The following is a 23955-nucleotide window of genomic DNA, read 5'->3' as shown; positions in this document are numbered from 1 at the left end:
ATATATCGGCCAATATTTGGCGTTTTTTAATTAATCGGCATCGGTGGATTGTGCTGATAAAAAGGCTGATTATAACTACAGCGCGACTTGCAAATGACTTCTGTAATAGAAGTCAATGCAAGTTGCCTGAGTCTTCAGTGAAGCCCTTTCCTCCTCTCTGGGCAGTCTGCCAAGAAAAGAGCAAAGAGATACAATGTTTACACTTCTGAATGAAACTGAGCTCTGTGTGTAGGATTTCTCAGTTTAACCATTTAAAGACTAAATCTTTTCTGACACTTGTTGCTTACAAGTAAAAATCCTGTATTTTCTGCCAGAAAATCACTTGGAACCCCCAAAAATGATATATATATATTTTAGCAGAGATGCCTAGGGAATAAAATAGCGGTTGTTGCAGTACTTTGCCACACAGCATTTGCAGAGAGGTCTTTCAAACGCACACTAATGATTTAAAAAATAAAATAAAACAGTAACGTTAGCCCATTTTTTTCGTCCAAAAGTTTTGATTACCTGTTTTTTATTTAATATATCTTTTTTTTTTTCCCTTTTTTTTTTTTTTTTTTTTTTTTTTTTTTTTTTAAATCTAGATTATACATACAAGTAAACTGATTTGGAGGTTTTTGTTTAATAAATGTAAGAAATTTTCTGTATCACTTATTAAGGCTGCTTTCAACACTGGAACGGGCAGGTGTTGATGGTAAAACGCTGCTAGTTTTAGCTGAGCTTTACCGTCATTTTAGCGGTGCTATTCGGCTTCTAGTGGGGCGCATACAACCCAACTTGCAGCCGAGGAAGAGGTTAAACGTGCCCGTGAAGCGCCGCTGCCAAATCGCATTGCGGGCGCTTCAGCAGTGGTGCCCATTCATATCAATGGGCAGGAGTGGTGGAGGAGCGGTATACACCACTCCAAAGGTGCTGCTTGCAGGACTTTTTTTAACATCCTGCCAGCGCATCGCCTCTGTAGGAAAGCACTCTGTCTTTCACACAGACTGCGGGGAGCCATTTTGCAGGCACTTTACAGGTGCTATTTTTAGCCCAAAAGCGCCTGAAAAATGCCCCAGTGGGAAAGGTGTCTGTTAGATTTTATGAGATGGGGGGGGGGGGGGGGGTGGGGAGAAAAAAAATTTAAAAAAAATCTGCATCATATATCGGCCATCGGCCGCCGTGATTTTTAAATATCGGCATCGGCCAGAGAAAAAAACATATTGGTCGACCTCTACTGTGCGAGTTGGGTGCAAAGCAGGAACCAGCAGTGGATTTGCAGTGTTCCTTATCTAGATGTTCTATTTGAAGCAATAAATATAGCAGTAATAAGAGAGAACAATAGGTTTACAGATTCTAATTATGAATGCTTTTAAAGGCTGAGATTATTTTGGGATAAATCTATTTGTGATGAATAGAAAATCAACTAATGATTATCTATAAAACAAATGTGTATTTAATATAAATGTATATAATTATTTATAACACTTACAAAAAATATTAAAAGTATATAAAAAATGTTAGTACCTTGAAAAAGTGACTCTTGGGATTTGATTTACTAAAACTGGAGCTTGCAAAATCTGGTGCAGCTCTGCATGTAAACTTAAGTTTTTTTTTTTTTTTTTGTCAAAGCTTAATTGAATAAGCTGAAGTTAGAAGCTGATTTTGACTACCATGCACAGCTGCACCAGACTTTGCACTCTCTAGTTTTAGTAAATAAACCTCTGTATGACCAGCTAATTAGCCAAAATTGAACTTTTAAAAATTGTAGTCAAATGACCGTTCCCATTTCTAGTTCCTCATTTAGACATTGGAGTTGTTTACGAAAAGGCAAATCCACTTTGCACTACAAGTGCAAAGTGCACTTGAAATTGCTTTGAAAGTGCACTTGGAAGTGCAGTCGCTGTAAATTTAAGGGGTAGATCTGAAATGAGGGGGAAGCTCTGCTGATTTTATTATCCAATCATGTGCAAGCTAAAAATGCTGTGTTTTTTTTTTTTTCCCCCCCCCTTGCATGTTCCCCGTGGATCTACAGCAACTGCACTTGCAAGTGCACTTTGCACTTGTAGTGCAAAGTGGATTTGCCTTTAGTAAATAACCCCCAAAGAGTTGTAGAGTTTGTAATGAAATATACTCTGTCTGATATAATTTCTTAGTTTCCTATATTTTAATATTTTTTATGATCTGTTAATTCCTGGGGTTTTGTTTGTATGCCAATTTTTTTTTAACCTTTTAGTGTTTCCATTATGATTTCTCTTATATTCACTGACCGACACAGCTCCTCTTAGCCATTGGGTTTTTATGCCCACCACTAGGAGAATACTAGGCATTAGTTATGTAACACTCAGAACTTTTTAGTTCTGCCCAGGGGGCAGTCCCTTGAGCAACAACCCTCCAGCCTGCCATGCAGTCATCAGTTTTCTTTTGCCTAGTGAAGGAGAAGGACCTAGGAACCCTGCGGGCCCATTGGTCCGTGCTTTTTTCTGCAGAAGAGTGACTTTTCGTGCAAGATGATTGATCCTGTGATCGGCTATCAACAGCTGGCTGGGTGACAGGCTGGATAATATTATCCTTGTAGTCTCCCCAGTCCGGCCATCGAGCGTGTGCAGGCCGAAGCTACGCGCTAGGCAGGCCACAACGAAACCTCAGCTCCAGAGGTGGTCAGTGAGCTTTTATGCTCCGGGGCATACATATGACCGGGCTACTGATATCTGCGTCACAGTATGTCGGGCCAGCAGCCACCCTGTACTGATCAGTGAGTGGGTCTGGGATTGACTCCCAGCTCTTCAGGACTGGTATGTATAGCTCTCCCTGCCTCGGCGGGGCTGAGCAGCTGGGCATTCCCTGGGAGGTCGATTCAGGGGTCCCTCACCTCCCTCTCTTCTCTCCCTGTCCCCCTCTTCCTCCCCCCCTTCCATCTGGGGATTCTGTGGAGCGGTGTGCGTCTATGCAGGGGCTCTCACCTAGGGAGGGGTTACGCTGGCTAGCGCTGTCCTGGGCCCTGTTCTTCATGCCCCTGGAAGGTGTCTGTGAGGCCATGCTGGTGTCCTGCGCAGTGCTGTGCTCACCGCCATTGTTTTCTCCCTGTACCTCATGGAGCTGCTTTCGGCTGCCATTTTAGGTGTGGGCAAGGGCACAATGCTCTCCTGGGCTTCAGCGGCCATTTTTCTGGTGATTGTTCCTATACAGGACACCGGCGGCCATTTTCTTGAAGCCTGAACACTTTTTTGTTCTCTCTTCTCAGCATGTGCTTCAGTGCTCTCACTGCCATTTTCCCTGTGTTTTATGTCCTTGTGCTGGACGCTGGGCGGCCATTTTCTTGAAGCCTCAGCACACTTCAGAGCGGTTTTAGCGCCATTTGCAGCTGCTTCCACCAACACAGCACTGTTTCCTCTGCACCTGGGAGCCAACAGGGACTACAGGCACTACCTGCTGGATAGCCCAGAACTCCTCAGGGTGGTGAGTCCAGCGGGAAAGAGCCCCTCAGCCAGCGGCAGTAAGGAGGGTGGGACTGTCACTGTCCTAAGTCCCCTTTGGGTCGCAGACAGGGTAGGGTCAGCATGGCTTCAGAAACTGGTGTTTCTTCCCCCGAAATCCAGGCAATTGCAACCGGGTCGCTTGTGGACTGCGCAGTGCCCCTGGACACCTTGACGGCGGTCCTCAATTCATTCGTTGCCAAGATGGAGGCGGCACGTGGACAAAAGGGTGCAAAAAAAGTGGCCCCTGCACCCCCTGTCCTCTGGGGAGAGCTCTGACGCAGACTTGGGTCCTGCTGAGGCTGGTGACCCCTGATCTGTCTTGTCAGGTGACGCTGATCAGGACCGTTCGGTCAGTGAGGATAAGTCCCCGTCCGGGTCCGTGCGCGACAAAGCGCTTGTTGGAGCACTTATCACAGCTGTGCGTTATACCCTGAAGATTCGGGAGCCAGCAGATCCCTCTGCTCAGGTAGCGGTCGCCTTTGGGTCCCACAAGCCAGCATGTTCACCTAAGGTGTTCCCGTATCTGACTTATTTTGACAAGTTCATTTACAAGGAATGGGGTCACCCGCAACTGACCTTTTCGGTCCGCAAATCCATGCCCGTGTGTTACCGCTTTGAGGAAAGCCTTCTCAAGAAGTGGTCGGCTCCTCCGGTCCCAGTATCCAGGTTAAATAAAGTAACTACGATCCCGGTAGAGGGGACTCCTGCATTTAAGGATACCACGAGGGCCGAGGCAGTGGCTTGTTCCCTTTTTACAGTTGTGGGGTCAGCTGTGCCACCAGTACTGGCATCCGCACTTGTGTCGCAGACACTGAGTGGGCAAAACTGTTGCACCGTGAATTGGGAGAGCAACAGGCTTCTTCTGTCTGCGTGGAACTAGCAGACCAACTAGTGCAAGGCCTTAAGTACATTTGTGATGCGGCCCTGGATACTCTCCCTCTGTTATCCAGGGCTTCAGTGTAAGCAGTAGTGCTGAGGCGCCTGATTTGGTTAAAATGCTGGTGTGCTGACTAGGCATCTAAGAAAGCTCTGACTGACCAGCTTTTCGGAGCCTCGTTGGATGACATTATTAAAAATGCCACTGGTGGTAAGAGTACCCTACTCCCACAGGCCAGGAAGGCTAAGGAGCCACGCCGTAGGCAAGGGCCCTCTTTTTCCGCTCACAAACTGCTTTTTTGTCCGCCCGGAGCTTCGGCTAAATGACCATGGAAGGACAAAAATGTCCCTGGAACCGCAAGCCTGCGAACAAGTGCTACCGTATGAAGGTTTGCCCCCAAACCTGTCTTGGGTGGGGGGTTGCCTTCGGGAGTTTGCAGCCCGGTGGTCCTCTCGACTGTCTGACCAATGGGTCTGCGATCTGATTTTCTCAGGCTACAAGATAGTTTTTTCTCTTGGCCGCCAAACAGATTCTTCCCCTCCATTATACCCGTATCCCCGGCTCGCCGGGAGGCCCTCTTGGGGGCAGTAGGGGACCTGCTGAGTCGGATCAGTACCAGCTGATCTACGCCTTTCCTCCACTGAAACTGTTACCACGTCTGCTTCGCAGAGTGGAAGTCAAGTGGATCCCAGTAATACTAATTGCCCCAGATTGGCCTCAGCGTCCTTGGTACACAGACCTAGTGCGCCTGGTGGCAGACGCCCCATGTCGACTGCCGTTACGAGAGGACCTTCTGTTTTTAAGGTCCCATTCTCCATCCTGCTTTACCATCGCTGACTTTAACGGCATGGCTATTGAGAGCCGGGTGTTGAGGAACCGGGGTCTGTCGGACTCTGTAATCCCAACTATGTTGAAGGTGAGGAAATCTTCTTGGAAGATATATCATCGTACCTGGAGGGCTTACATCTCCATGTGTGAGGAGAAAGGTTGTCATCAGCGCTCCTTTTCTATATCCAGGATCCTGCTTTTTCTTCAGCAAGGAGTAGACCAGAAATTGGCATTAAGCACCATTAAGGGGCAAATATCAGCCTTGGCTGTCTTTTATTTATTTATTTTTTTTTCCAGCCAACCCTGACGTCTCAATCAGTGAGTACCTTTGTTGAGGGGGTGCGACGCGACATTACCCCCATGGGATTTGAACCTGGTGTTATCGGCGCTTCAAAAACCGCCGTTTGAAAATATCAGGGAGATTCCCCTGTTGACTTTCCCAGAAAGTGGTCTTTCTAGTGGCCATCACATCGGCCAGGAGGGTTTTGGAACCGGCGGCTTTGTCCTGCAAATCGCCTTATCTGGTTATCCACAAGGATAAGGTAGTGTTGCGTCTGCAACCGTCTTTTCTGCCAAAAGTGGTCTCGGCTTTTCATATGAGGACATTTTTTTTACCATCTCTTTGTCCTAAGCCGAATCACCCTAGGCAAGTGGCCCTTCACGCTCTGGATGTGGTTCGGGCTCTTAAGGTGTATTTGTCTGCCACGGCTCCCTTTCGGAAGTCAGACTCACTATTTGTTTCGGTGGCTGGTCCAAAGAAAGGCATGGCAGTCTCGTCGGCCACCATTTCCAGGTGGATCAGACAGATTGTAGTGCAAGCCTATGCCTTGAAGGGGCAGGTGCCCCCCTTTCCGGTCACGGCCCACTCCACAAGGGCAATCGGAATGTCTTGGGCCTTCCGACACCAAGCGTCTGCCGCTCAGGTGTGTAAAGTGGCGACCTGGTTGTCTGTCCACACGTTTACCAAGTTCTGCAAGGTAGACGTCGGTACATCAGCTGATGCCTGTTTTGGCCGCAAAGTTTTGCAGGCGGCCATATAGTTGCAATTATAGTTGCCATATAGTTTCAATTTGAATATGCAATATATTTTATTTTATTCCTGTTTTTTTGATAAAAACACAGTACCATTAAGTTAATGCGCTGTTGCATTACATTCTGCAGTTTTTCTTGTGGTTGTGGGTAGCCACTCCTGTTGAGGGTACCCTGGCTTGTGGTGTTTTTTTCCACGCACTGTTTCACTAGTTCCCACTTGTCATGGTGGATGAAGTTTCTATGCTGTTTTCCTAGGAGCTGTGTCGGTCAGTGAATATAAGAGAAAATAGGATTATTTTTTTTTTTTAACAGTAAAATCCTTTTCTCTGTAATTCACCGACGGACACAGCACCCGCCCTTCCTTTTTGTCTTTTTGTTATACTGCTTGTTGACGTACTGATGACTGCGTGGCAGGCTGAAGGGTTGTTGCGTAAGGGACCACCCCCTGGGCGGAACTAAAAAGTTCTGAGTGTTGCATAACTAATGCCTAGTATTATCCTAGTGGTGGGCATAACAACCCAATGGCTAAGAGAGGAGCTGTGACGGTCTGTGAATTAGAGAAAAGGATTTTATGATGAGTACAAACACTGTGATCATCACATTTTGCTTTCAAAGGAGATGTACAGGGTTAATAGAAAAACATACACATACACATGACCTCTGATCACTCAGATCTCAGTCTTCTCAAAGCGGGGAGAAGTGACTGTTATGTTGCGTACACACGACCGGATTTTTCGACTGACTTGGTCGGGCGTACAATCCAATGGACTTTGCAGCTGAGGTCCGCTAGACTTTCAAACGAACGGACTTGGCCACACACGATCACTACAAAAGTCAGACGGCTTTGAAACATGATGTGGATTATGGAAGTTTATAGGCAGTAGCCAATAGCTGCCCTAGTGTCGGTTTTAGTCCATTGAACTAGTACACAGACGACCGCATTTTTCGACTGGACTCAAGTCCGTCGGAAAGATTTGAAGCAAGTTTTATTTCTAGGTCCGCTGGACTTTTGGGAAGAAAAAGTCAGTTGGAGCCTGCACACGATCGAATTGTCAGACGGATTCCAGTCCGCCGGACCAAGTCCGTCAAAGTCCGGTCGTGTGTACGCGGCAATAGTCATTACTGTCCACTCGGCCCCTTCAGTTCTCACTGGAACACTGGACTAGAAAGGAAGCGGGTGCAGCTAGTTTCAGCTCTCAGCCGCATGCTGATAGCCAGTGCCAGCTGTCATTCAGACGGCTGGGTGGATCCTGACAATAATGGTCGAAATCCTTCCAGAGCCGCAGCTTTGTGACGTCAACTGACAGCTGATTCTGGGTCCCAGGTGAACAAAAGTTTACGGGAGTAGTATGCCCAAACTTCTTTTTTAATGTGTCTTCTATGTTCACCTATTCACATTTTTAACCACTTCAGCCCCGGACCATTTGGCTGGTCAAAGACCAGAGGACTTTTTACAATTTGGCTCTGCACTGCTTTAACTGGTAATTGCACGGTCATGCAATGTTGTACCCAAACTAAATTTTCGTCCTTTTTTTCCCCCACAAATAGAGCTTTGTTTTGATGGTGTTTAATTGCCTCTGTGATTTTTATTTTTTACGATATAAACGGAAAAAGACAGAAAATTTCGAAAAATAAATAAATAAAAAAAAAATAAAAAATTATCTTCTACTTTTTGTTATAAGAAAAATCCAATAAACTCAATTTTAGTCATACATTTAGACCAAAATGTATTCAGCCACATGTCTTTGGCAAAAGTTATAGCATCTACAAACCAGGGTACATTTTCTGGAATTTACGCAGCTTTTAGTTTGACTGCCTGCCTATCTCATTTCTTGAGAAGCCAAAATGGCTGGGCAGTACAACCCCCCCCCCCCCCCCCCAACCATTAAACCCATGGATATTTTTTTTGCCCCAAGTGATTGAATAATGACAAAAAACAAAACAAACATTTTTACAAAAAGTTGTCACTAAATGGTATATTGCTCACACATGCCATGGTTATATGTGGAATTGCACCACAAAATACATTTTGCTGCTTCTCCTGAGTGCGTAGATACCACGTGTGGGACTTTTTGGGAGCCTAGCTGCCTACGGGACCCCGAAAACCAAGCACCACCTTCAGGATTTCTAAGGGCGTAAATTTTTGATTTCACTCCTCACTACCCATCACAGTTTTGAAGGCCATGAAATGGCAAAATGGCACACCCCCCCCAAATGACCCCATTTTGGAAATTAGACACTCCAAGCTATTTGCTGAGAGTTATGTTGAGTCCATGGAATATTTTTTATATTTTGCCACAAGTTGCAGGAAAATTACAAACTTTTTTTTTTTTTTTTGCACAAGGTTGTCACTAAATGATATATTGCTCACACATGCTATGGGCATATGTGGAATTGCACCCCAAAATACATTCTGATGCTTCTATTGAGTACGGGATGCCACGTGTGGGACTATTTGGGAGCCTAGCCATGTACGGGGCCCCGAAAACCAAGGATTTCCATGTGTGTAAATTTTTGATTTCACTCCTCGCTACCTTTGTTTCGAAGGCCATAAAATACCAATATGGTACAAACCCCCCCCCCCCCCCCCAAATGACCCCATTTTGGAAAGTAGACACCCCAAGCTATTTGCCAAGAGGCATGGTGAGTATTTTGCAGCTCTCATTTGTTTTTGAAAATGAAGAAAAAAAAAAAAAATTTTTTAATTTTTTTTTCAAAACTTTGTGACAAAAAGGGAGATCTGCAAAATACTCACCATACCCCTCAGCAAACTTTCCAAAATGGGATCATTTGGGGGGGGGGGGGGGTTGTGCCATTTGGGAATTCCATGGCCTCCGAAACTGTGATAGGCAGTGAGGAGTGAAATCAAAATTTTACACCCTTCGAAAGCCTGAAGGCATTGCTTGGTTTTTGGGGTCCCGTACGTGGCTAGGCTCCCAAAGTCTCACACATGTGGTATCCTCGTACTCAAGAGAAACAACAGAATGTATTTTGGAGTGTAATTTCACATATGCCCAAGGCATATTTGAGCAATATATCATTTAGTGACAACTTTGTGAAAAAAAAAGTTTATTTTCCTGCAACTTGTGGCAAAATATAATCTATTCCATGGACTCAACATGCCTCTCAGCAAATAGCTTGGGGTGTCTGCTTTCCAAAATGGGGTCATTTGGGGAGGGGGGGGGGGGGGTTGAACTGTCCTGGCATTTTTGTTGCACAACATTTAGAAGCTTAAAGTGGTTGTAAACCCTTACAAACCACTTTGACCTACAGGTAAGCCTAGATTAAGGCTTACCTGTAGTTCCAAGAAATATCTCCCAAACCTATACGGTTTAGGACATATTTGCCCGAAGACGGGCACCGCTGTCTACAGCGCATGCGCCGTAGACAGCGGCACGCAGGCGCACCGAGTGTGGCATCGCCGATGACTAAGATGCCGTGCGTCTCGGCTCCCGTGCGCATGCGTGGGAGTGACGTCATTGCGGCTTCGATGAATGACAGCGGTGGAGCTGCGAGACCCCACCGAGAAGATGGATGCGCCGGACTACAGGGGACAACGGTGACTTCGCGGGCTCCTGTGTCAGGTAAGTGACACATAATGGGCTACTATGCGATGCATAGTAGTCCATTATGCTTTGCCTTTGCAGGGAATGAAAGAGGAAGTAAACTCATCAGGGTTTACTTCCTCTTTAAGTCGCACATTACTCACTCTTCTAACAAATTGAAGAAAAAGCCCTTTCATGTAAACTTTTTGTTTACATGAAAAAAAATAGTTTTTTGCAAGAAAATAACTTTGAACCCCCAAACATATATATTTTATTAAAGCCCTACAGATTAAAATGGTGGGTGCTTCATTTAAAAAAAATTATTTTTTATTATGTCAGGGAATGTAAATATCCCCTATGATAGCAATAGGTAGTGACAGGTTCCTCTTCCTCCCCCCTCCCCACTGGCGCTGTTTAAACCCGATGGGTTTCTCCACAACACCAGTCCCCGTAGTAATTTGGGCCGTCGTGTCTGCGTGAAGGGAGGTAAGAACGAAAACATTCTTATCCCTCTACTTCATAGCGAGCAAGTTATTACACTTCAAGCAGGGTCTCTCCCCCAGTCTAAGACGGGAATCTACAAGCCGCTGGGGAAAGCCCAATCGATTAGATCGCACAGTGCCACATGCTCCAATCTGTTGATCAAGCAAGTGACTAAAAAGTGGCACGCTCGTGTAATAATTGTCCACATACAAATGGTACCCCTTTCCGAATAAGGGTGACACCAAGTCCCACACAATCTTGCTAGCGCTTCCTATGTAGTAAGGGCAGTTTGTCTTAAATTCGGAAACTGTAATTGGTTTCCAATCTCTGGCAAGGGAGGACTGGGGAATAGTGGTGATGTGTTGACCAGCGTACAAATTGCTTTGGTCCACAATAGATCTATTGAGATCTTCGGTGAAAAAAAGCGAATAAAAATCTAGTGATGTAAAATCAACTGTTTCTACCGGTTTGGCCAGAGAATGGGGGAAGTACGTGTGCTGCAGAAGTGGGTTCCCAATTAGGATTGGCGAATTCTGCAGGAAGGGCACTATGGGCTTGACGGGCCTATCTTTTGTCTTCTTGGTGGCAGTGGGACACTACTTGTGCTTGCCACCTCACCAGCTTGAACTGCACTTATGGGACTTGCCACGCCACCAAGTGTTACTGCAGTGCAGGATGTACGACCAGGGTGTACTAGGCTACTAGTGCTTGCCAGTTCACCAGAAGTAATAGCGGTGCTTCTCTGCTCCATACGAGAGTCCTGCAGTTCTTGCACCTCAACAGCAGAAGAAGACAATCGGGGTCTGGTATGCCTGACCTTGGCAGGGACCACAACTCCGTCGTTGGAGCTACAAAAGATTACCGCTCCAAAGTAATGACCTCTCCCAAAACAGCTGTCTCCACAATCCCACAGGGTGCCTTCTGTTTGCAACAGGAACTGAAGTGAAAAGATATATAGCTGGATAGCCGCACTCAAAAGTATTCGACTTTATTCCAAAAATATTATTAAAATCATAGCATCCAGGCTAATGTACAGACTAACTGCACAGCCGCTGTCATGTTTCACACCAAACATGGTGCTTAGTCATAGCTAGTTAGAGCTATCTGTCATGGAAGCGCTGTCGTCTACAGGATCGTATTCTGAGCCTGAATCTGACAGGTGAGCGACTTTCTCTTCACTATCTGTCATGCTCAGAAATGTGTAGGCCTATTCACTAGTGTACCTTTGATTTGCTATTTTGGGCTCTAAATTTAGTGGTACACTAGTGAGACTCACAGGTAAAAAAGCTCCCAGGCTGTCAGCGACTGTATCAAAACGCTACCAAAAAAACTGTTGGTGATCGCAGGGATCAGACCTGACTCTGCGAACGCTGCAGTTATGTGTTTAGTGTTTTTGTAAGTGACAGTGATTGATCGATACTGCACTTGGGTGGGCTGGGCGGAGGGGCAAAACGCAGGTGCTAGCAGGTATCTGGGCTGATCCCACTAACACTGCGTTTTTGGGAACCCTATACAGCTGGGGACACTAGTATAGATCAGATATTGATCCGTTCAGATACTATACCACTAAGGGAGGTGTATGCGCTGTGTGCGGGTATTAGCGGTACTGGCACTAACCTGACGCTGCCTTGGGCGACGCAGACCCTATCTGGCCCTAAAAGCTAACTTGTATCACCCGCCGGGTGATCAGGGGGTTAAACCTTTTATTAGGTAATAAATGGTGGATGCCCTGACACTATAAAAAAAAATCTAAATAACCAGTGTTGCCCGTAACAGTTATACGGTGATCAATGCTAAAACGGTTAACTAGGGGCAATCGGGGGTTAAAACCTTTATTAGGTAGTATATGGGGGTACCTGACGCTATAAAAAGCTGATGGTGAACCTAAATACTTACCTGCCTAACTAGCGCTACCTGTGACACTAATACAGTGATCAAAAAAAAATGATTGCTTAGTGACGGGGGGTGATCAAGGGGTTAAGCCTTTATTGGGAGGTTAGGGGGTACCCTAGACCTAAAGGGGCCTAACCCTAACTGCCCTACCACTTATAACGGTCACAAATGACACCAATGCAGTAATCAGTAAAAAATAAAAATTGCTATTGGTGTCACTGTGACAGGGGGTTGATCGGGGGTTGAAATGTGTCCCGGCATGTTCTACTGTGTACTGTTGGGTGCACTTACCTGATGTCTTCTCTCACCGCCGGAACAAAAAGACTGACACAAGGGGAGATGACAACACTGTATTGTAAACAGGAGCAGAGGAGGCTTTCCATTCGTCAGGAGCAATCACGAGGGGGTGGCCATGAATCAATGGCCTTCCCCTCAGCACAGATAGCTCCTGAATGGATTCGGTCGGCAACTGGTTAAGAATAGAAGGAACATTGAAACTAAATATTATCTTTCATTTAGAAACGTTATCAGTTTGACTGAGACTAAATGAGAACGTGGAAATTGGGAACTGTAATCTGATTAGGATCTTTTAAATGTTTAAAGAAATTGTTTTTTTTTTTAGTCCTTAAGACCCCTTTCACACCACACCACCCATTGCGTCGGCGGTAAAACGCCGCCATTTTTAGGGGCGTTTTACAGCCGGATTTGCGGCGCATTTCGGCCGCTGGCGGGTCGCTTTTACCCCCGCTAGCGGGCACGAAAGGGTTAAAACCGCCGGCAATACGCCGCAATAGCGGCGTTTTGCCGGCGGTATTACAGCGCTGCCCCATTGATTTCAATGGGGAGGAGCGGTAAACACACTGCTCCTTCACCGCTCAAAAGAAGCTGCTGGCAGGACTTTTTTCTGACGTCCTGCCAGCACACCGCTGTAGTGTGAAAGCCCTCGGGGCTTTCACACTACACACAATGGTGCAGCTTCTTTAGGGCGGATTGCAGGCACTATTTCTAACGCTATAGCGCCTGCAAAACGCCCTGGTGTGAAAGGGGTGTAAGAGTCCCTCTCTTTTAAAGGTTCTTATATATTTTTGAATACATATCATTTATTCCATTTATTAATTTATATAAACTTGTGTATATGTATTTTTAGATATAAATCAGACACTAAGATTAATGGAAGAGAATATGCATTCCTAGGTAGGACTTCTAAGGTGCCATGAACAAAAACAAGGCTTTAGAATGAATAAAAAAAATTTCAAACATATATTTCATAGATAAAATGTGTTTCTGTAGGTAAAGTGAATGATAATCACCATACCACAATAAAGGGTTACAAATAACCTTTAATGAAACGCTAAATATTGTTTTTACCAGGATTTTTTTTTTAACAGTACAGAAAAAGAAAAAAGAAAAAAACTCTCTTAACATAACAAAATGTAGCCTAAAGTCTCCTACAAATGGTTGAGAATACACAAAATAACACAGTACATCAAAATAGCTGCTACCAAAAACAGCCAATAATACGGAGGAGTCACGCAGCTAAGGAACAAGAAGGGATCGCATTCCCTGATCTACAGAGGCAGCAGTAAAGGGACTAGCTATCCAGCATCTGTGAAACACAATATGTAAGTAATAGTTATACCCCTGTAGCTAGCCTCCACACAATGTATGTAGCCCCCTGTAAACAAAACCAAACAATGAGAGAAAAAATGTGGTATGAAGGTATAGTATCCACACACCAGATAATCGGTTACTTATGTAGACTAAATGGCATCAATGGGGTTAATAATACAGAAGCTACCTTTATTGAAAAAAAGGGTTCACAATGTATCAAATTTCACAAGGTTAAAAGTAGATAAATCCTACATCCATGACCATTAAAAAAGCAACAACATTGTCTACCCACACCAACCTATTCCCCCTCTACTTCAAAATAGGGAGACCTGCATGAGTGAATGTGTCTGAAAAGTATTCAAACACATCCATGTAAATGTACTACACAAATATAAGGCCGACAGAAGCAGTGTTCATAAACGATGTGTCATTCGACCACCAGTAGCAGTCTATAAATAGCTGGATTCAGGTAGGTTGGTGTGGGTAGACAATGTTGTCTCTCTTTTAATGATGATGGATGTATGATTTATCTACTTTTAAACCTTGTGAGATTTGATACATTGTGAACACTTTTTTCAGTAAACATAGTTTTTGTATTAACTCCATTGATGCCATTTAGTCTCTGTAAGTAACTGCGTATCCGGTTTGTGGATACTATACCTTCATACCATATTTTTTTTCTCTCTCACAGCTATCCAGCAGCCCCAGACATTTTCAGAGTCAAAGTATCTTCTAAAGCTTGAAGGTCAACTTATATAATGGAAGATTACCATTAAACATAGCTTTGCAGGATTCAAGAGATAGGGAAGGGGTGACTTTCCAAGACCTAAGAAAAACCTTTTTTTTTTTGCATAAAAATATAGTATGTGTAACAGATGCTTATAATATTTAGAAGGATGGAGGCCACCAATAATCCCAAACTGGCAGTTCTTAAGATGCAGGACATTAGGTAAACCTAGGGCAGTAGAGAAACAAGTTTACTTCTGGCCAGAAGGCAGAGACTGAAGGACAACCACTGATTATTCATTACGGATGGTCTGTAGTTCAATGCGTTTTACAGTGAGCTTCATCAGGATGATATACTACATGCCAAAGATGTGTTGCACCCACTCGAGAGATCCTAAGAGCTGTCAGCGACTGCAAACCAAGGATGGCCATCGCGAAAGCCTGGAGGGGTCTTTTGTGGACCACATGTGGGGAAGGGAAAAGGGGTAGTATACATGCTTTTAGGTATAGATGGAATACACATAGAGGGTCTAGACCAGGGATATGCAATTAGCAGAACTACAAGTCCCATGAGGTATAGCAAGACTTTCACAGCAACAAGCATGACACCCAGAGGCAGAGGCATGATGGGACTTATAGTTTTGCAACAGCTGGAGGTCTGCTAATTGCATGTTCCTGGTCTAGACACTGGCTAGACTAAAATGGATGCTTTACACCAGTGTTTCTCAACTCCAGTCCTCAAGACGCCCCAACAGGTCATATTTTCTGGATTTCCCTCCGATGAAACGGCTGTGGTAATTACTTAGGCAGTTAAACTGATCAAATCACCTGTGCAAAATAATGGCAAGCCTGAAAATATGACCTGTTGGGGCACCTTGAGGACTGAAGTTGAGAAACGCTGCTTTACACCAAACCTAGTTTATACTACAGGGTGCAGCCAGACAAAATGCTTCCCAAAAGTTTGAATAAGTGGCAACAGATAGTAACCCAAAAGACGATATGTAAAAATCTTTAGAAAAGTTAATACACTTTCCGCATGTTAATTTGGAGGGAGGGTTCTCCCAGAATTTAGCTAAAACACTTACAAAGGCCTAAAGTTGATGGGGGGTTGGCCTTGCCCAACCCATGGTTATATTATTTAGCAGCACGGTTACAACACCTCATAGGAACCATTGAGATGGGGAATGTGGTAGATGGCAGAGTGAAGCTCATCTATGGCAGTGAGGTCTCGCACCACACATGGGTGATCCAAAGTACTGGCCCTTGAAGTGCAAGCTTTTAAATTACCGCACCGGAAGAGATACCCGACGTATAATCTCATTAAGAAGGTCTGGAATAAGGCCAAATACCTTCAGACGGTAACGGGCTACATGGAATTTAGTCCCATATGCTGTAATTATACTTGGCAAATTGGCAAAGTTGCAGTGTGGGTCTAGGTGGTCAACATATGGAGTAACACATCTTAAACAAATATTCCCTAATGGGGCACTTATGACATTTGCTACATTACAGAGTACATTTAATGTACACAGTCTATGCACTGTTGTTATATGAAGCTGCGGCACTCACTTAAGGCACAGAGTAATTCCTCAGAATGGCACTTGTCACCCACTCCGTTATTCAGTCTCCCCTGGGAGGCCGAGTCCTCCTCCCATTGGGAACGCGATGTTGGCCATCTGTAGGGGGAACAGTGGGAGGAGGCCTTTCAGACTGTGGTCACATGCTCATTAAATGTTTCACAAAGGTTAACTCAATTGTATATACTTCTGAAGGGTGTATTTTACTCCTCACAGACTCCACTTGATGGGCCTACGATCAGACTCTACTTGCACAAGGTGTAACGGACCATGGTGACCTAATACACATTTTGTAACGGTGCCCTAAACTTCATTCCTACTGAGCATGGGTGGTACATAGGATCAATTCTGTGTTTCATGTGGCCCTTCCCATAGACACAAATGCCTACTTATTGGGTATATTGGAAGCGTACGACTGGGAAGTGTATCACAGTGAGGCTATCCTTAGAGCTTTGTTCCAGGCATGCAAACTGATCATGGTAAACTGGAAGTCGGAGGCTCCCCTTACTGCGAGAGAGTGGGTGAAGAATATTGGTGAGCTTTTAAGAATGGAAATGCTTATATACCAACATGAGGGAAATGTGCATAAATTTGAGAGGTTATGGGCACAGTGGTTGGATGTTCCGAAGCTTGCTCCATAGGATTTGATGATGGATGGGCTACTTTGGCTCAATGCTGGCTAGTTAGGTGCATTCCTGCAGGGTATATTGTTAGAATACTGTCAGAAACCATGAAATCAGGTCAAGACAGAAGTACACGCTTATTTAATAATAAAAGTAAAAAGAACAAATGTAGTCAAAACATAGCCAAAGTTCAGTAACCGAAACAGAAAGTCGGCCAAGCTAGAAGTCGGGGATCAATGTAGTGGAACAGCAAGCAGGATCTGGAGCCAGAAGGGATGTCAGCAAAGCAAGTCTTAAAGAGGATTGCAGGCGATAGTTTCTGTGATGTTGACCAAAGCGAAGGCAGGGCTCCTGGACTGGACGGCCTAAGTAGGCAGGACTGACGAGCAGGATATTGTCAACAGCTGAGTGACTGGAGGGATAGGAGCTGGCAATTAGCCGACAGCTGAGAGGCCATCTCGGTGAAGGAAGGGCTGAGCCCAGCCCTGACAAATAATTGAGAGGGGATATTTTGTCTGGTATAGTGTAAAACTTACTGCTGTTTGGTCCCTCTGGTTAGGCATGTTGACTTGTTTACTGTATTATCAGGCTTAATGGTTTGTTAATATTGACTTTGGGGACAGGTGTGTTTCCGCTGGACTTCTCATTGATATGTACCGTTGGCAGTGTATGTTGATGTATCTTCAATAAAAATCTTTGTTGGATTAAATAAAAAAACAAAGAGAATATGAGCCAGCACCTAGTAATGGTACCTACTAACGATGTGCTCCGGCGTGTTCGCACACCCCACGTGCACAGCCCGCCAGGAAGTCAGCACTGAGAGACGGGCATGCTTGTAATGTCGGATCTTTAGTTACAACTTTGCTCAGTGTGTTTGCTGGTCGCCACATGTAGCAGGATTGAGGGGTCAGTACTGTATACTCGTACAAATGTTAACAATTTTTAGTTGAGTGCAGTTCATTTTGATTTTAATGGAAGTATAAGAAGTTATACACTATGCCAGTGTGCAGTTTTCCCTTGTGCACTTTATAGACAAGTTTGCAATAAATACATAATCAGTTATCATATGTTGGGAGACAGTGGGAGACACATGCTATTCATTGTAAGTTTGGATTTCTTTGTATGTAGCTATTCATGTTCTGGAATAATTGATCCAGTTGGAGATTAAGAAGCGTACAGTTAATAATCAGGCTGTCTTTTAAATTCAGTCCTGTCCCGCAGAGATTTAACAAATTATCATGTGTTTAGATTAGGTTTGAAAATAATGAAATGAATTGTGCACCTTGGAACCATGGATTATATTTTTGAACAATGAATTGAATGAGCGCTGTTTGTTCAGCAGTAAAAGATTTCTGAATGAGCTCCAGCAGTTGCTACTATTGAGTGAATTTGGATTAGGACAACAAACTTGTTGAGTAAGTGGCTGGGCACACTCATTGTTCATGGTTTTCAGTGGGTGTACTTAGCTCCCTTTATTTTTCCAGGGGTGTATAAGTAATGATTTCTGTGAGTCTTGTTTATTTCTTGTAGTCTGGGGATCATGCTTATAATTATATACTAGATGCTATCTGTTGGTCCCATCGGAGCCCTGCTAAGCTATTAGGTGCAGGGATTTTTTTTTTTATATCTTTAGAGCAATTTAGAATAAAGACTGTGTATTTTATTTTTGTGTTGAGCTCTGTGGCCATGCATTTTATTGTAGTTTAATTATTCTTATTTTTCTTTAGAGTTACACTAATTGGCCAATTATGTTTGTTTGTTTTTTCTTATAATAAAAAAGCTGTGGGTTTAGCTCCTGCAGCACAATTATTCTTTTGTGTTTTAGTTATTATCATGTTCTAAAGATACATATAAAGGCTCCCTTACCTGTCCCAGAAGTAAATGTAATTTTAAACTTCCTAATTGTTAAAAGTAGCAAAAAAAGAAAAAAAAGTAGATTAGGTTTAGTGTATGAATCTCTTAAGTATTTAATAGAAGCTGTTTACGGTTCACTTGTCTTTTACACACATGTGCCAGTATACATCTTTCACCCAATGTAATCCAGTTGGGAAAAATGTGTAAATCTTGGATGAAAGTTCTTCAAAAACATTTATAAATAGAACCCAAAGTTGCAAAATACTTATGACGTTACTGCAATCAGTTTGTCTTAAGCCGCATACACACGGGCGGACTGTCTGGCCAACTTAGTCCGTCGAAACACATTTCAGCGGACAGTCCGCTCGTGTGTGGGCTTCAGTGGACTTTTTCAGCGTGCGGTCTGGCGGACTAAGTATTTCGGAATTTCCGTAATATTGTCCGTCATACTTTGGTTTCAGCGGACAATCCGCTCGTGAGTAGGCTAGTTCGACGGACTAAGTATGGCGCATGCTCAGAAAGGATTTACACGGCGAAAGGTTGCATTGCTGTGTATTGGACTTCCTATTTCTAGTCCCGTCGTACGTGCTGTACACGTCATCGCGCAAGCTTTCGACGGACTGTTTGTGCATCCGTGTGTGGTCAAGTCCGTTCATTCGAAAGTAGGACGGACTGTCCGTCGGATTGTCTGACGGACTAAGTTGGCCATACAGTCCGCCCGTGTGTACGCGGCTTTAGGCTGGCCAGACATTTATACATTCTTCTTGTACAATGTTACTTTTAGATTTACCAAAACCATATAATATGAGGTCAAACCTAAACACTTTAAATTTGTATGCAATCAGGTAGGACCTTGCACTACATACAGTAACTCACAAAAGTGAGTACACCCCTCACATTTTTGTAAATATTTTATTATATCTTTTCATGTGACAAAACTGAAGAAATTACACTTTTCTACAGTGTAAAGTAGTGAGTGTACAGCTTGTATTGCCCGGTGAGAAGTCAAAATATAGTAATTCTACACAAGGATTGGAGAAGGATTTATAGCCCATAATGGTAGCTCCACTACAGCATGTCTGCTCCCAGTGCCAACTTGGACATGCCTCCGTACAGCTTGTATAACAGTGTAAATTTGCTGTCCCCTCAAAATAACTCGACACAGCCATTAATGTCTAAACCGCTGACAACAAAAGTGAGTACACCACTAAGAGAAAATGTCCAAATTGGGCCCAAAGTGTCTATTTTGTGTGGCCACCGTTATTTCCTAGCACTTCCCTCTTGGGCATGGAGGTTACCAGACCTTCACAGGTTGCCACTGGAGTCCTCTTCCACTCCTCCATGACGAGATTACAGAGCTTGTGGATGTTGGAGATCTTGTACTCCTCCACCTTCCATTTTGAGGATGCCCCACAGATGCTCAGTAGGGTTTAGGTCTGGAGACATGTTTGACCAGTCCATCACCTTTACCCTCAGCTTCTTTAGCAAGACAGTGGTCATCTTGGAGGTGTGTTTGGGGTTGTTATGTTGGAATACTGCCCTGCGGCCCAGTCCCTGAAGGAAGGGGATCATGCTATGCTGCTTCAGTATGTCACAATACGTGCCGGCATTCATGGTTCCCTCAATGAACTGTAGCTCCCCAGTGCTGGCAGCACTCGTGCAGCTCCAGACCATGACACTCCCACCACCATGCTTGACTGTAGGCAAGAAACACTTGTCTTTTTGTATGCCTCACCTGGTTGCCACCACACACGCTTGACATCATCTGAACTAAATAAGTTTACCTTGGTCTCATCAGACCTCAGGCCATGGTTCCAGTAATCCTTGTCCTTAGTCTGCTTGTCTTCAGCAAACTGCAGGCTTTCTTGTGCATCATCTTTAGAAGAGGCTTTCTTCTGCACGCATACCCTATACATTGTAAAGCACTGCGTAAACTGTTGGCGCTATATAAATCGATAATAATAATAATTTCCCAAAGGCAACCTCTGGATATGACGCTGAGCACGTGCACTCAACTTTGGTCGACCATGGCGAAGGCCTGTTCTGAGTGGAACTTGTCCTGTTAAACCACTGTATGGTCTTGGCCACAGTGCTGCAGCTCAGTTTCAGGGTTTCAGGGTCTTGGCAATATTCTTATAACCTAGGCCATCTTTATGTAGAGCCACAATTCTTTTTTTCAGATCTCAGGGTTCCATTTGTTTCTTTGCCATGTTGAGCTTCCAGTGACCAGTTTGAGAGCATGATAGCCAGAACACCTGCTTCCCATTCACACCTCAGACCTTGTAACGCTGAATCACATGACACCGGGGAGGAAAAATGGTTAATGGGGCCCAATTTGGACATTTTTTCACTTAGAGGTGTACTCACTTTTGTTTCCAGCGGTTTCGACATTAATGGCTGTATGTTGAGTTATTTTGAGGGGATAGCAAATGTACACTGTTTATATAAGCTGTACACTCACTACTTTTACATTGTAGCAAAGTGTCATTTCTTCAGTGTTGTCACATTAAAAGATATAATAAAATATTTTAAAAAATGTGAGGGGTGTAATTTTGTGTAATTTTGTGAGATCCTGTAGCTGAAGGTAAATCTAAGAAAAAACTGAATAAGATAATTGTTTAATGTATGGCTAGCCTAAGCTATGTAAGAACAGAATGGTAGAGGACGCATGAAACAAATCTAGGATACCTCTATCTAGAGAAGCAAGGAGTTCATTAGGAAGGTTACGAAGGTTCATGGGAATTGTGAACGTGGCTTTCATTTTCCTGTTTACATGAGATTTATGTCACTTTAAATGTAATCCAGAGTCACGTGACCTGTGTTTTAACAAGCACCAGATTGCTTTGTTTGGAATCTGTTATGTATATGTTCACGGAGGTCTTCTCCTAAAACAGTAATTCTAGTATTGGAAAATCTTTTTTTATAACGAAGGGTAAAACAAATGTACACTCATCGGCTAATTTATTAGGTACACATGTTCAATTGCTTCTAACACAAATTGCTAACCAGCCAATTACAATCACATGGCAGAAACTCAATGCATTTAGGCATCTAGACATGATGAAGATGACTTGCTGAAGCTCAAACCACACATTAGAATTGGGAAGAAAAGGGAGTTTAGTGACTTTGGCATGGTTGGTGCCAGAAGGGCTGGTCTGAGTATTTCAAAAACTGCTGATCTGCTGGGATTTTCATGCACAACCATCTCTAGGGTTTACAGAGAATAGTTTGAAAAAGAAAAGCTATCCAGTGAGTGGCAGTTGTGTGGAGGAAAATGCTTTGTTGTCCCAAGTTAGAGTAGAATGGGCAGACTAGTTTGAGACTATAGAATGGCAACAGTAACTCAAATAACCACAACTAAGGTGTGCAGAATACCATTTCTGAATGCACAACACATCGAACCTTGAAGCAGATGGGATACAGCAGCAGAAGACCACACCGGGTGCCACTCCTGTCAGCTAAGAACTGGAAATTGATGCTATAATTTGTACAGGTTCACCAAACTTGGACAACAGAAGATTGCAAAAACGTCTGGTCTGATGAGTCTCGAGTTTAGCTGCAACATTCAGATGGTAGGGTCCGAATTTGGTGTAAACAAGAATGCATGGATCCATCCTGTCTTGTATCGACAATTCAAGCTGTTGGTGTAATGATGTAGGATATATTTTCTTGACACACTTTGGGGCCGTTGGTACCAATTGAGTATCGTATAAATGCCACGGCTTACCTGAGTATTGCAGACCATGCCCATCCCTTTATGACTACAGTGTACACATCTTCTGATGGCTCCTTCCAGCAGGATAATGCACCATGTCACAAAGCTCAAATCATCTCACCACTGGTTTCTTGAACATGACAATGAGGTCACTGCACTCCAATGGCTTCCACACTCACCAGATCTCAATCCAATGGAGCGCCTTTGGGATGTGGTGGAAACAGGAGATTTGCATCATGGATGTGCAGCCGACAAATTTGCAATAACTTTATGACGCTATCATGGCTGTCATGGTAATATGGATCAAAATCTCTGAGGAATGTTTCCAACACCTTGTTGAATCTATGCCTCAAAGAATAAAGGCAGTTCTGAAGGCAAAAGGGGTCAAACCCCCCCGGTACTAGCAAGGTGTACCTAATAATAAAGTGGTCGGTGATTGTATATTATAGAAGACTAGATAAGATTGTCAAGTGTCTGTTTGGGTTTGTTGACTCTCCTTGTTTTTTCCTGTGTGTCTGTTACTGTTTTGGCTGTTTTGTTTCCCTCCCCTCGATTCATTGTTTGGGGGACTTTACATGGTGTAAGAACCAATTCCTGTGTCCTGTTTTTTAATTTTTTTTTTTCTTACCCTGCAAGGTCATAATGTGCTAGTATGCATTGCATACTAGCACATTATGTTAAACTTGCCTTAAAACAAAGCTCTTCCGGCGCCTAGATGTCAGCTGCAGGCGCTGCCATCTTCACCGGTCTTGCTTCCGGGTTCACGGATTCCACCTCTGTGACTGGAAGGGGTCTCGATGATGTCACTCCCGCACATGCACGTGGGAGCTGCCGGTTACTGCACAGGGCTCTGAGGGAACAACTCGGGTGGTCGTTCCTTCAGAGCACATGTGCCAGTGATGTCACTGGCTGTATGTACAGTAAATATCTATTTACCTAAAGGTATGCCTTATTATAGGCTTACCTATAGGTAAAAGTCAGCGATGGAAGTTTACTTCGACTTTAAGATAATTGGAATTTTGACGTACTTGTAAATTCCATATCTTGGAGTACAGGTCCCTTCCCTTTTTCCTCTGTCATCTTACTGCATGATAAAAAACTTAGAGCCTTGATGGATGGGGTTATATGGGAACACTGGGAGGCAGCTCCCAGCAAAGATTTTGCCAGTGTCCAACCACACTTTGGTAACTGCATATAACCCATGGTCTAAGAATCCATTCCTGTGTCCTGTACTGTACTTCAAGATATGGGAACTTCATGTAATACTGTGTGTTCCTATTTTTTTTTTTTTTGTAATAAGCATTTGTCCCAAGTAGGTACAAACAATCCAGCTGTTTGGTGCAAATGTATTCTATTTTTATATGCTGGACTTTCTTCTATTCTTTTTAGATCTACTATTCTGCAGAATGCAGTGATCACACTGAAAAAAAAAAATCTGGCAGGCTTGTAGTTTGAAATTTTGTCTATGGCAGGCTTTAGTCTAACATGCTTGTGGTTTTGTAGAAGATAAACTAGACAGATGTTAGTAAATGTGTATGTTTTTTGCACATGCACAGCTTTTATCTGTAATGAAGCAACTAACACTTATATACCTATAATATACTTCTAGATATACTTTGCAAAGATTGGGCACGGTCTTCCTGCCTCCAGATGGACAATCCAGTCATCTCAGTTAAAGCTGTTCTCTCTGCGGTGAGATGGCAAAAATTTTCACTGTTTACTTTTAACACTTT

At 43.7% G+C, this 23955-nt stretch overlaps 1 protein-coding gene across 1 annotated transcript in view; it reads left to right on the top strand.

Moving 5' to 3' along the window:
- GPAT2 (glycerol-3-phosphate acyltransferase 2, mitochondrial) overlaps positions 1–23955 on the top strand; it is a 206570-nt gene that overhangs the window by 51107 nt on the left and 131508 nt on the right. The window contains 2 exon segments of the mRNA XM_077469522.1: positions 23832–23895; positions 23897–23914. Of these exon segments, the coding sequence (XP_077325648.1) occupies positions 23832–23895; positions 23897–23914 (82 nt within the window).

Source organism: Lithobates pipiens, unplaced genomic scaffold (genome assembly GCF_037356315.1).
Source record: "Lithobates pipiens isolate NorthernLeopardFrog02 unplaced genomic scaffold, aLitPip1_a1.2 Scaffold_8, whole genome shotgun sequence".
NCBI lineage: Eukaryota > Metazoa > Chordata > Amphibia > Anura > Ranidae > Lithobates > Lithobates pipiens.
Note: the sequence above shows the minus strand (reverse complement) of the source record. Positions and strands in the feature narration are given on the sequence as shown.